The 14,301-nt window shown below is 44.9% G+C and overlaps 1 protein-coding gene across 1 annotated transcript; it reads left to right on the forward strand.

Annotated features, from left to right (window-relative positions):
- The first annotated feature begins 6,205 nt into the window (after positions 1 to 6,205).
- LOC124659855 (double-stranded RNA-binding protein 4-like) lies at positions 6,206 to 11,690 on the forward strand. Its single transcript, XM_047197679.1, has 4 exons — positions 6,206 to 6,284; positions 10,651 to 10,940; positions 11,068 to 11,284; positions 11,406 to 11,690. Exons 1-4 carry the CDS (start codon positions 6,206 to 6,208, stop codon positions 11,654 to 11,656), a joined length of 837 nt encoding a protein of 278 aa, XP_047053635.1. The 3' UTR covers positions 11,657 to 11,690.
- The last annotated feature ends 2,611 nt before the right edge of the window (positions 11,691 to 14,301 follow it).

Genomic DNA, 14,301 nt, shown 5'->3' on the forward strand with positions numbered 1-14,301 from the left:
TCTTTTTTTTTCTTTTTTAGTCATTTTTTTAGATTAGTTTGTTAGGTTAATTAGTTAGAAACAATATAGTTAGAAAAATTAGTTAGTAAAATTAGAAACAATAGTTAAGTTAGAAAAATTAGTTAAAACAATAGTTAGAAAATTAGTTAGTAAATTAGTTAGTAAATTAGTTAGTAAAATAGTTAATTAGTTTAGTTACAAAATAGATGATTGTAAATTAGTACATAATTTGATTTAAATTAGTTACAAAAATAGTTAGTAAATTAGTTACAAAAATTGTTAGTAAATTAGTTACAAAAAAATTAACAAAATAGATTCATTTATGTCGGCGCCGCCCCCTGCGCGCGCCGACGACTTAGACCGTGGCGGTGCCGAGTCCGTAGCGGTGCCGCCGCGACATAGACTTAGGGTCGCGAAATAGAGAAAGAGCGAGCGAGGATGAGCGCCGAGTCCGTGGCGGTGCCGGTACTGCCGGAGCCCCTGCCGACGCCCCCAAAACAGGGTCATTCAATTCCCGCTACCGCTCCCGCTGTCGTTCCCGACCCCTGATCCGGATCGATCGATCCGGGGTCGTGGAACGCGGCGTTAGTACAAAAGTAGTGAAGTTTTTTATTTAGCACAATATCATGTTTTTTATTTATATTAGTACATATATGATTTGTTTTCGTAGCTACGATGCCGCGACAGCCGCCGCGCCGTGGTCTGACTCTTCTAGAGGAGATGGAGCAGATGGGGAGGTCCGGGACCGGGCTCCGCCGGGGTGGCACTCGGGAGGTCTTAGCTTCCGGGTCGCGCACCTTGGTGCGGAATCCGGGTCCCGTTGTCGACCCGGATATTCTTTGGTGGAGGTCTTATGGGCCACGGTCGTTTCGAGAGGAGCCGGCCCCGCCGGAGGAGGTAGCTCGAGCGCATTGAAGCGGAGGACCAGCACGTTCGCCGTTACATGTACGCGTTAGACAACATGTATAGGACCGGATGGAGCGTTATGCGGGGATCTCATGTTAGCTATGCTCCCGTTGTTGTTCCGTGGCTTTGGGGGCACACCCAGCGCGGCTCGGGACCCGGTCGGCGCCCTCTAGGACCCGGTCCGCGCGGTTGAGTGGTTGTAGTAGTGATTGATATGTATTAGGGTTAAATAAACATGAACCCGATCTATGTATGCATGTAACTGCACTATCCGCTTTCAGCACTATATTATCGATCCTTAGTTAAGAACTACATATGTAACTCCATTTTCAGTTTTTCGCATTATCCTTAATTTGATCATATGATGGTTCCTATGTATAGCTTGCAGTGTCGTTGTAGAAAGCATGGACAGAGATGAATTTGAAGAAAATTTCATGGAGAACCTCATAGCAAACGGTACTCTGGATGATCGCGACGACGACGTTATTCCGGATGATGGCGGTGACGATGTCACCGCAACTTATTTGAATGACTCCGGTGAGGGAGCGGAGAATATTGAGGAAGAAGATCCTAGTGGCGCCGGTGAGGAACAAGATCATCATAATGGCTCCCGAACTGTAGTTATCACCGAGGTATATAAACTAATTAAGCCGCTGTTGATCGACTAGATGCATTAACTAATTAAATTGTACCGACTATGAATTATTTCTTTTTTAGCCCTCCGGATCGAGCACTTCTTCTGTAAAGTCGAGGAAGCGAGGCCCGGCCAAAAAGTTGGATGACGGTGTTAGGCACGACATCACCCACATCGAAAAGGATGGTAAACCGATTGCTCCAGAGAAAGGTGCAAAGGCATTTATAGCTCAATGCGGAGTGCTTGTTAGGGACCACGTCCCGATCACCGTTCGAGAATGGCACAAGCCGAAGGGACTAGTGCTGTCCTGCAGAGGAAGAAGGTCAAGGTCTTTATATCGATGATGTAGCCAAAAATAGCATTATGGACAAGCTCATGTCACATTTCAACATAGTACCCGAAGAGGGGGTGACGCTGAAAAGGCCAAGATGGAGCAGGCCCTCCGCGAGTTTGGCAAGAAGAAGATGGCCGAACTATTCAAGAGCCACAAGAAAAGATTGCGCCGCCTTATCAAGATAAAGAAGACTCCGGACAATGAGAAGGTAAAAACTCACCGGGAAGAATTCGTGAAGTACAACACGGAGTCGGAAGAATTTAAGAGAAGGTCGGAAATAAATAAGGCAAATGCTGCGTTGAAGCTATATCACCAAATTCGGGTCCAGGTGGATACAGGGCTAACCGTACTAAGTGGCAAGCAGCTGAGGCGGAACTGACCAGATAAAGGGATCAGATTAGGGACACACGGTTGGATCGAACGGTGCAAGGAGTGGTTCTACGGGATTGGGGGAACGTTGGATCCGGAAACAGGGAAGTGCATCTATAAGAAAGCTCATCCGAAGGTTCCCATTGATGCCCTGGAAAGAGCACATAGGGACGTGGAGGCGGGGTTGTTCCAGCCCGAAAGAGAGAACGATGAGCTGACACGCGCCCTTGGGAACAAAGAACACGGCGGACGAACACGAGGCACGGAAGGCTCCGTTCCGTGGAAGTATGGCTTTCCTGCGGAAAGGAAGAGATTTCCTGATAAAAGCCATGAGAGGAGGAAGGCAAGGGAAACAGACCGCCCGGCTAACTTAGAGGAGGGTATGAGCACCATGAAAGCCCAATTAACCATGGTAACCCAAGTACTTACATCTCGGATGGCTCAGGGGCAGGCTGTAGATCCTGCATTGCTCAATGCCATCGCCCCGCTGCAATCTCAACCACACCGGAAAAGCAGCGTGGCTTCCTCTCAGCAGGTGGATAATGATGATGATGACCAGGTGGTCGAGCCTCCTCGCTACCCCCCCGTGGATGATCTCACTGAGAGCCGTCCTTGTGAGCTGCATGTTAAAGTTTTCAACCTATCCTTCAAGGCGGCGGTCGGCATCCTCTTACCTACAAGGTCTTACCATTGCCGTTCGGTCCAAGACGACTTTGGCTGTTGTGATGGTGGATGAAGTGATGAGAGATTATGAGGGGTTGGTGCTTGAGCACCCTGCAGGTGAAGATGGGGAAATCAAAGAACTGGGAGAAGCCCGTAGAACCACCGTGCAATGGCGGAAGGAGAACATTGTGTTTCCAGGTGAGAAGCCAACAAGCATGCCACCTCCGCCTCCTCCGCCACCTGTGCAGTCTCCTCCGCGTGACGATTCTCCTGTGCGCGATGATGATTCCCCTATCCATGACCAGTCTGCTCCGCGTGAAAATACTCCGCCGCCTCCTCCTCCTCGTCAGGAGACTCCGCCGCCTCCTCCTCCTCGTCAGGAGACTCCGCCGCCTCCACTTAAGCAAAAGAGGAAGCTGTCCGTGGCACCTCCTACAGCTCCGAAGAGATCATCAACTCCAATGAGGGCACGAGACTCCGCAGTTGTTACCACATGAGCAGACCGAAGAGCAAAAGGCGTTTCTTGCGCCGAAGAAGATGTTTATTCGACCGCGAGACGGTGAAGCACTTTGCCGAGACGAGAATGAAGAGACCTGAGCTGAGAGCTGATTATGACCGCTCTCTTGGACAGTCCTCTAGAGCGAGCAAAGAAGCAAAAAAAGTCGCCCAGCTTGGACAGCAGGACATTCAGGCCGCACCCCACTTCATCGTGGAGCCATATCATGATCCAGAGACATCATCGATGATCGAATGGGCGGCTAGAGCTCAGGGAGCATCAGTTGAGTACGAAGATTACTATCCAACGGCTCAAGTGGTAAACACGTATAGATACGGAAAAGATCTCGTCAAACCTGGCGAGCTCGCGCGTCTAGGGACTCAGATGCGAAGGTTGCATGAATGGTACCTGAAAGCCTGTCGAAGAAGTGAAAGCTACCTCACGGTGTATCTTAGAGATGAGCATTACTTCCGGGGGAAGACGAGATAAACATTGAGTTAGATGAACTGTTTCAGTTATTCAATCAAGACGCCCTCGACAAAGCTGTCATCGGTTGCTACTGCTCTGTAAGTGATTTATTTGTGTAATTAAGTTTGTAGCTCATTCATTTGCACTAACAATTATCCTCATTATATTCTTTGTGTACGCTATACATTTAATTATGCAGAATGAAGAAGCTGGAATACAAAAGAGGCAAGCTCCTACCGCTGGGGTTCATAGACCCAAACACAGTTCATGAAGTTACGGTTCAAGACTTCGCCAAGGACACAGAGGACAACATCGTAATGTTTTTAGAGAAGCAAGCAGACAAAGAGGATATATTCTTTCCCTACAACTTCAAGTGAGTGTTATATATAACATACATTATGCTTGTGCACCTTCCACTTTATTCTCGTAATCATTGAGCTATGCTTGTGCAGTTTCCACTATATTCTCCTAATCATTGATCTTCCCCTTGGAGTCGTAAAAGTCATGGACTCGAAACGTAAAGAATATGCGGAATGGGCGGACATGGCTGCCATCCTCCAGAGGTAGTTTCAATCAATTTCGTATTGGCATCTTCATCTGTTCTAATTCGAAGATATCATCAACTAATCAATTACTCATTTACTCATTATTTTTTGCCGGGCAGGGCTTGGAAACGGTTCATCAATACTGTTCCGGGTAAATGGAAACCGGAGCTTACATTTGAAGATTACCCTGTAAGTAGTACTATATATATAGCTATGTCCGTGAAACTTTATATATGATATTTACTTTCAATACGATGCTTGATTATTAGTTTGATCGAACTATTTTTTCGTAAAGTGTATGAGGCAGGAACAAGGGAATAACTTATGTGGATACTACGTCTGCACCTTCATGCGTGACATGGCCTGTCCCAAGGGTGGGGATGCCCGTATACACCACACTCGTGTACGATAAAAAAATTTCACAATTAATCTTAATTAGTACCATCTATTGTATTGAGTTCCATTCATATATTGATCTCCCTTTTTAAATATAGATGACACGCCTGCGGAACACTCTCATAACGGAGGATCAAATAAAAGCAATTCAAGAGGAAATCACGGGATTCTTTATTACCGAGGCCCTTACCCCAGGTGGAGAGCACTATCGGCGGATCGTGACGGGGGATGAAATCCGTCGAGGAGATGTTGTATTGTAAATATGCATGCATTATGTGTACTGTTGACGATGTCGTGTACTGTTGACGATGTCTATATATATTCATGACGATTTTTTGTGGTTTCTTGAATGATATATATGCATTGCTGAAACTCTGCCGCGGCAGAGAAACGCTGGTACAGCCTAAACCTCGTGCCGCGGCAGAGAAATAGCAATTCTCTGCCGCGGCAGAGAAACCTAGGCCCGGTTCGTACCACGAACCGGGACCAAAGGCCTTCCACCGCGAGCTCCCTGGCCGCACCACGTGTCGAGGCCTTTAGGCCCGGTTCAACTTTGAACCGGGACTAAAGGGTACCCCCTTTAGTCCCGCCCAGTTGGTCCCGGTTTGGGAACCGGGTCTGAAGGCCCAAATGGACCGGGCCTACTGCCCCTTTTTCTACTAGTGCTTCAAATAATTTCGCGAAAAATTATACTAGTGTAAGCACGAGGTTGATACTTAAATATTGAATTTTCACGAAAACGTGCACGGAGTGCAAGACAATTACCGTTTGGTCAGCTGACATATATGCTCAGAGGTTGATCGTTTGATCTCGAGAATTTTTCTTTGCGTCAAGGTGCAAATTGTAGACAACACAAAATATGGTATGCAGACATAAATATTGGAATTAGAATATATGCTGAAATTGAAATCCTACTGAGCTCTAAATTCAAATACTAGCAAAGTTGCAAGCTGCGATTTATTCGTTGCGTGACTGCGTGGACTTGGTGGTGATGGATGTTCTGTACCAATGGAGCCGAGTCCATGCATATTTTTCCTTGCAGCTACAGTAGGATATATTCATGGGTTGATTGGCGTTTGGTATTGTGTCTCGCAGGACGACCAAAGAGCCTGAAGTGAGTCGGGTGACACGTTTTTTGCTGGACGCGCAGCCGAATCTGCAGATCGAGGACAGGCTAGTAAAAATTAAGTGTCGATTTCCTTTTTTGAGAAAATGAAATCCGGTGGCTTGGTGAACTCGGCCGCTTCTCCAGACAGCCGTTGCGATCCCGAGGTAGGTGCCAATTAATAAAGACGACAGCGGAGCGGGGAGTGTGCTGTGCGTCCCTTTCTTCTCCGAGGTCCCAAAACGCACGTTTTTGCTCCTCATCTCCGCATCAGCCGACACCGACCGCCATGGCCGCCACCAACGCCTCTGCTGTTCCGAACGCCGCGCCAGCCGCCGCGCTCCCAGCCCCGCCGCATCCAGCCACCGGTGCGCACGCCCCTTTCTCTTTTCCTTCGCACGTACTGTTCGTTTGTCTTTACAGCGTGTTTACTTGGGGGGGGGGGGGGGGGAGTTAGGGTTAGGGAATGGCGATTTGAGGGAGATGAGATGAGACTCATAATCCGTAGACTGGTTGGTGGGCATGGAAAGTTGGAAACTGTAAGGAGGTTAACTAACTCCGGCAGATCTCTTCCCTAGTGGGAGATCAGGTAATTCATCCGGGGTTTGGGAATTGGACGAAACGAAAACAGCCAGCTCGACTTCCAATCGTCCTCGACATGCGCTGTGAGCAGTCGGCCGTCGCAAAGGCAAGATCTTCTTGATCTTCGACGGCGTCTGCAGGTCGGCACAGCAAGCTGGCCGTGCAGCGTGGCGTACCAATCCCGTCCAAGTTATGTCACGTCGCTGCGGGCGCGTTCCGCCTCGTCTCGTCTCAACTGTCTACCCCGACGAGGCGATGAAGCCTCCAGCGCACACAGGGCGGCGCCGCGCGTCACTATACGATCAGATCTCTTTTCAGCCAAGACGCGCCAACTGTGGAGTTCTAGTCGACCTCGACATGCTCTGTGAGCATTTGGCCGTCGCAAAGGCAAGATCGAAGCATTTTTCATTCGTTTTGTTATATGTGCGTGCGACTTGGTTATTAAGGAATCAACACCGCAGCTAAAACCTACAGGGAATCACCATCCCGTACGTCCAGACGTCGAGTGCGCTCACCGCGCTGTTCCGTACGTCCGGGCTGTAGGCGCATACGGCCGTGAGGCATCAGGCTGAGGCAGTGGTGCCAAAATCAGAAAAAAAAAAAATCATTTTATCAGTTCCCCCCTACTAATCCACACACAGTACCAAACGTAAGAGTGTGACTTATAATCAACTTCCCATGCTTTAATCCAGGTAAATCCTACTCTAAACTCCCACTCCCTTTCCCCAAAGTTACCAAACACGCTGTTAGGGCATCTACAATGTGAACGCTTAGAGCGTGCACTAGGCTGGATTTCCGAGACGTTATGGCCCATTCCCGCCCGATCCTAGGATTCCCCTTTGCGCCGCTGCGTTTTCTTTGCGTCAAGCGTTTCATCAAAATTTTCCCCACCGGCGATTTTAGGGGGCATCCAGCGCTCTAGATAGGCGCTATGTCCCTAGTTAAATACAAAATTTACCGGTACAAAGCAAACAATCCCTATTAACTTAGTTTTCCTTATTCTGGTGGAACAATCTGTTCTCACAAAAAATCTCTAGGCCAATAAGTTGGCTGCATCCTTTAATTTCTCATTCTGCAATCACAAAAGAGAGTATTTGTTTACACAAGGTCGAACTGGTGATTACTCTTGGCTTAATGGACAATAGTATGTAGGAATGTTTAGTTATTCAGAAGAAGTTGGAGAAACAAGAATATATTTACAACTTTGCTCTACTAAGATAAAATATCAAGAATCGGAACTATAAAATGCTAGGATGCCCATATGCGGTGATACAGATACTGAAACAGCGATACCGCGATACATCAATTTAAAAAAATGTAATTCGGGGATACGTTGGTATATAGTATATAATAACTAATCAAATTATATATAAGCAATATTTGAAAAGGCTAGGGAAGTTTACAATACTAATAAGATGATAGAAATATTTCTTCACCCACCACAACTTTAATATGAAGCTGCTGAACATATGAAATTTCACATTTGGGCACGACATGATCCATTCATGCATATTTTATTATTTTGAAAATAAAAATCAGGGGATAAGTATCCAATGGTATCTGAAAGTATCCGTGATTCCGATACGCAAATACGTCGATACTTCACTTTTTGAAGTATTCGTGCAACCCAGCCAGGGCGACCTGGAAGGGACTGGAATGCAGCTGTCGTGCTTGTTGCCTTCATCGACGGTAGTGCAAAGAACTGCCCTGTTGAAGATGGCATTGCCCTCCCGGTATTGCAAATCTGTGGAACTGCCACAATGAGATGGTTGCCGGTGACAGGATCCCACACCACGACCTCATACCTAGGATACCTAGATACAACGATACATATATGGATACTGATAGGGGATACCGCGATATGTCAATCTTTTAAAATGCGGTTATGGGGATATGATCGTATATATTATTTAATAATTAATCAAAAATATACCAAGTACATACCAAACGTGGGAGTACTGATAATCAACTTCCCAAGTTTTAATCTCCCAGCTAACTGTCCCTCTAAACTCCCACTCCATTTCACCAAAGTTACCAAACACGCTGTTAGGGCATCTACAATGGGGATGCTTAGAGTGCGGGCCCTAGGCTGGATTTCCCGGACGTTATGACCAATTTCAGCCTGATCCTAGGATTCCCCTTTGCGTCACTGTCTTTTCTTTGCATCGGGCGCTTCATCAAAATTTTCCCCACATGAAATTTTAGGGGACATCCAACGCTCTAGATAGGAGCTATGTCCCTAGCAATTTTCATTGGCGTGAAAATATTGGCCGCAACAAAATCGGCAGTTAAATACAAAATTTACCGGTACAAAGCAAACCATCCTTATCCCTGGTTAACTCAGTTCTTTTTCACTCTGGTGGAACAATCCATTCTCACAAAAAATCTCCACGTTAACAAGTTGGCTGCATCCTGTAATTTCTCAATCTGCAATCACAAAGAGAGTATTTGTTTACACAAGGTCAGACTGGTGATTACTTTTGGTTTAATGGACAATAGTATGAATGAATCTTTAGTTATTCAGAACATGTTGGAGAAACAGGAATATAATTAGAACCTTCTCCTACTAAGATAAAATTCAAGAATCAGACTATGAAATGCTAGCATGCCCACACAGGGCGATACAAATACTGAGAAGGTGATACCGCTATATGTCAATATTCTAAAATGTGGATTTGGAGATATATTGGTATATAGCATATAATAAATAATAAAATTATATATAAGTAATATTTGAAAAACTAGGAAAGTTTAGTAATACTAATAAGATGATAGAAATATTTCTCAGCCACCACAACTTCAATATTAAGCTGCCGAATATATGATATGTCATATTTGGGCACGACATGATCCCTTCATGCATATCTTAATTATTTTATTATTTTGAAAAATAAAAACAAATCAGGGGATAAGTATCCTATGGTATCAGTATCAGATATGCAGATACGCCGAAACGTCACTTTTTTGAAGTATCCGTGCATCCTAGCCAGGCCGACCTGGAAGGGATTGGATTGGCAGCTTTTGTGCATGTTTCCTTCATCGCTGGCAGCACAAAGAACCGCCCTGTTGAAGATGACATTGCCCTCCCGGTATTGCAAATCAGGGGAAACTGCCACAGCACGCTGGTCGCTGTCGACAGGGTCCCACACCACGACCTTATACCTAGGATACCCATAAACAACGATACTCATATGGATACTGATACAGGGATACCGCGATATGCCATTTTTTTAAAATGCGGATACAAGGATATGTTGGTATATAGTATTTAATAACTAATAAAAAATATACCAACTGTGTAGCAAACATTGGAGGATTGGTAATCAACATCCCATGCTTTAATCTCCCAACCAACTCCCCCTCTGAACTCCCACTCCCTTTCACCAAAGTTACCAAGCACGCTGTTAGGGCATCTACAATAGGGACGCTTAGAGCGGATACTAGGCTGGATTTCCCGGCTGTTATGGCCAATTCCCGCCCGATCCCAGGATTTCCCTTTGCGTCAATGTGTTTTCTTTGCGTCGGCCGCTTCATCTAAATTTTTCCCACATGCGATTTCAGGACATATCCGGCGCTCTAGATAGGTGCTATATATGTCCCTACCGATTTTCACTGGCGTGAAAATATTGGCCGCAACAAAATCAGCTGTTAAATATAAAATTTACTGGTACAAAGCAAACCATCCCAAGTTTACTCAGTTTTTTAAATTCTGGTGGAACAATCCATTCTCACAAAAGATCTCCACGTCAACAAGTTGGCTGCATCCTTTAATTTCTCAATCTGCAATCACAAAGAGAATATTTGTTTACACAAGGTCGGATTGGTGATTACTCTTGGTTTAATTGACAATAGTATGAATGCATGTTTTAGTTATTGAGAACATGTGGGAGAAATAAGAATCTAATTACAACTTTGTCCTACTAAGATAAAATTTAAGAATCTGAACTATAAAATGCAAAGCAAAAAGAGTCGGAATGCAGCAGCAAAGGATAAGAGAGAATGAGTAGCTTGTCTATTTGCACGGCAGTGGGGGCATGGGCAGTGCACCTCGAGTGAGCCGAGAGAGTTGAGTCGCTGCTGGCTGCTGCTCACGTGCTAGCAATTAATATATGTTCTATATTGTACTTATTTCCGAGAGCTTCTGTTATGCAGAAAGACGCCCTTCTTTCAAAAACCTTTTGCAAGAATGGGCTCATAAGAACAATAAGCAGCTGCCAGTTTACCATCCTGAATTGGAAGGTCAGGTGCATCAACCTCAGTTCAGGAGCACCGTGGAGGTTGGTGGCGAGCGGTTTCGATCACAACATAGTCATAGTCGCCGCAGGGATGCAGAGCAGGATGCTGCCCTAGTGGCATATGTGGAGTTGGCGGTAAAGATAATAGGTGTTGATGCTGCTGCTGATGATGATGATGATAATGATTTGCTTGGGCTGATTGACCAGGTATTCGCCTTCGTTTAAGTTATCACTTTAATGATCATGCCTAAAATGTACTAATTGATTTATTTGTTTTTGAAGGAGAAAGAATCGATTTCTGCTAACATATTAGTTCTTTTTTTTTTCTATTCAGGATGTGATATTCTGCAAGTCAATTCTCAGTGATTTCGCTGCTAAGACAAAAGCCACTCCGCCCACTTACTCTCTGGATTGTGTAGAAGGATTGGAACACATGCCATCGTTCATTTCATCTGTGTCATTCGCTGGGAACATTTATACTGGTGAAGCTGCAAGAAAGAAGAAGGAGGCGGAGCAGAGGGCAGCTCGTTCTGCGGTCATATCTATTTTAGGTAACTTTTGTTTTGTTGTTTGGGATTAAAATGAGAGCTCCAAAACCTTTTTAACTTCTTGTATGGAGAATTCTTAGTGGAATTTTAGGAGTGTGATTAATGATTTACTATGCTATTGCAGCTACAAAGAACCCTTGTATGCAACAAATTCTGAGATCAAAGAAACAACAAATCATTGCCATCACATCTGCTGGGATCAACAAAGAAATAGTTCTAAGCCAGGAAAACTGCAATGCTGCCATAATTTCTGTCCCTCCTATAACATTTGTGCATGCTGTTGGAGCTGTGGGTGCAACTGTTGATCACGTAGTGAACAACATTTCAGCAGCTGGTCCATCTGGCCAAGCTGTATCTGGGCTCAAACAAGCGTAAGAAGCACATAACTGCAGAACTGGATGTCAACCATCGTAACGTGAGGTAATTTTCTTTTTCAGTTTATACAATGTACAAAATAGCATTGAATTTTCTGTAAACACCTATTATTGTAGAAGGTCAGTTTTTCCCTAAAATCTAGTGACTTAAGAGTAAGTCTCTTCCGAGAAATACCCTATTTTTAGGGGAGGGTTCATGCAATCTCAAGGAGTGACCTATCTATTCACATAGCTCCCATAATGTTTCAAATTGATCACATTTTATGACAAATGTGATCCATTCATGCCACCTTTCTCAACAACACTACTCACTATCACAAGTGGATTGTATTGAGGTTCAGAAAGCTAATATCTATGGATGGAAATTGGAGCTTTTTATGTATAGTCTTAATAGTAATGTTGCCAATCTGGTTGTCTGCTCTCGCATTGTATCTTCTTGATAATTTTTGTATGCATCAGTGTCTTGTATCTCTCATATATGGAAATAGTTTTTTTTATCCTTGAAGTTGATGGATAGGAATGAAATTTTGTTGTATGTCTTGACCATCCACATACTTGCTATTCTCAAGATTTATGAAATTGACAATTAGGTTGCATGATTGATGCTGTAAAAAGTTTGCTTTATACCAATTGCGCTTCAAAAAAAATCTTTTTTTGGATAGCTTCCTTAATTTTCATCCTTGCTGCATCAAACCATGGATGTCAGCTGTTAAAAGAGCTTTAAGAGGGTCAGAAAGTAAATGGAGTACCCAATTAGCCAGTCATCATGTAACCCTTTAGAGCACGGACGATGCATGTCTTCTGCAGGTGAATGCACAAAATAGATACCATGTTAGTAGAATTATTTTTCCCCATTTAGTTGAAGTGCTCATTTACATTGTCCCAGACCAGCTGAAATGTTATTGAATTGTACATGGCCCCCTTTGGCAAAAATCTAGTACAATTGAATAGAGTAATTATTTGTTATTCTAGCAGTCTTCATATCCTTTTTTTGGGCATTTTTGCTGTTTGACAGTGTTACACTGAACTAACTGAGCCTTTTACTTGATGGTCAGGTCGGCATAAGGTATCGTCATATCTGGTGATGAAAGTGAAGGGATTGCTGACTATATGGTGCCGTCTAATGATATGCTTGTTGGAATGGCATTGGTTTAGCCATCATACCGTCCTTAGATTTCCGCAGTTAGCTTTGGTCGGTCTCAGGAACTCAGGTTTGTTGTATGGTTCACTCTTTGTCGGGAACTCATGATTTCTGTGATGTAACTGGTACTTTGTTGTATGTCTTCAACTCGTGTCTGTGTCAGATCTCTTAATTGGTAGAATTTTGCTCTGTCCAAACGCTAATTGGTAGACTCCTGATGCCAACTGCCAAGCATCATGCGGGTACTGATGCTTTATCTTATCATGTTCTCCGTAGAAGTTGGTTTCCTATGCTTCATCATAATCTCCTGAAAGTAGTATCTGCATCTTCCTCATTTGATCGAGAATCATCCGAGAAACAAATCCTGGAACTCATGTGAGTTGTTACCATGGTAACCTGTCATGGAGCTAGCAGCCACTTGGATAATTGGATTGATCAGTTTCACATATTTTCTTTCCTCAAATTTTGGAGCACGGTGTGCGGGTTTCTCCGCGGCCACGCATGGCAGAGAAATAGGCGGCAGAAATAGTTACTCGTTGTCGGCTCGTCACTAGCGCGCAGATGACTGCTTCCTCTCGTTGCTGCTCCAAGGGGCTGGCCCTCTTCACCGTCATCAGAACGTGAGGAGACGAGGAAGGCACACTGACGGGCAGGCCGAAAGACCGGCACTCCTCCAGGCCATCCGGTCGACCGAAAGTGTCGAGCAGCAATAAGCTTCTCTCCTAGTCCCAACCGTCTCTTGCTGAACCTTTTTTCCAAAGTTTGTGGGAAGGAGGGAGAGTATGCGTTCGTTAAGATGAAGTTGAGGAGAATAAGGACGCTCCCTCTGTATTCTTGTGATTTAACTAAACGCCAATGCTCAAGTACATAAAATGAGAATGGCACCGGTCAAGTTAGAGCCAGCTTTGTCGAAATTGTTATGAACAGTTAGCACTTAGGTCTAGACTTAGGGCATGTACAATGGTCTAGACAGGTGGTGTTTATAATAGCACTCCATATCATATATGGACAGTAGTATAGACAGTGTCTACAATGGTCTATCGCACGTCAGGATATTTTGTAGGACCGGTGCACACCCTAGCACGGACGAACCGACAACCACTACAACCGACGAGACATCACCACCATCGAACATGCCACCAGAGGCCGGCCACCATCAGGAATCGACCAGCAAAGCTCACAAACCGGCGAGAACAACAAGGGAGAAGGCTTCGAGAAACACCGCGGGTGCATAGCACAAAAGAAGCATTGCCGAGGGCAGAAGGAGGAGGACCTCCGCCAGCCAAACAATAGAGAGTCGCATGGCATGATAACTCCAAGGTGGCATCTTCAAGAAGAGCACGATGCAGAAGCGCTGCTGCCACCCGATCCGGGGATCTTGTGTTTTCACCCGGAGAACGTGAAAGGACCGAGCACCGCCACAATGATGCCTTCAGGAAGGGAACGACATCCACGTACTCTTGTCGTGGCCAAGGAGGGCAAGGGTTTCCCCCGATAGGTGAATT

This window comes from Lolium rigidum, chromosome 6 (assembly GCF_022539505.1).
Source record: "Lolium rigidum isolate FL_2022 chromosome 6, APGP_CSIRO_Lrig_0.1, whole genome shotgun sequence".
Classification (NCBI taxonomy): Eukaryota; Viridiplantae; Streptophyta; class Magnoliopsida; order Poales; family Poaceae; genus Lolium; species Lolium rigidum.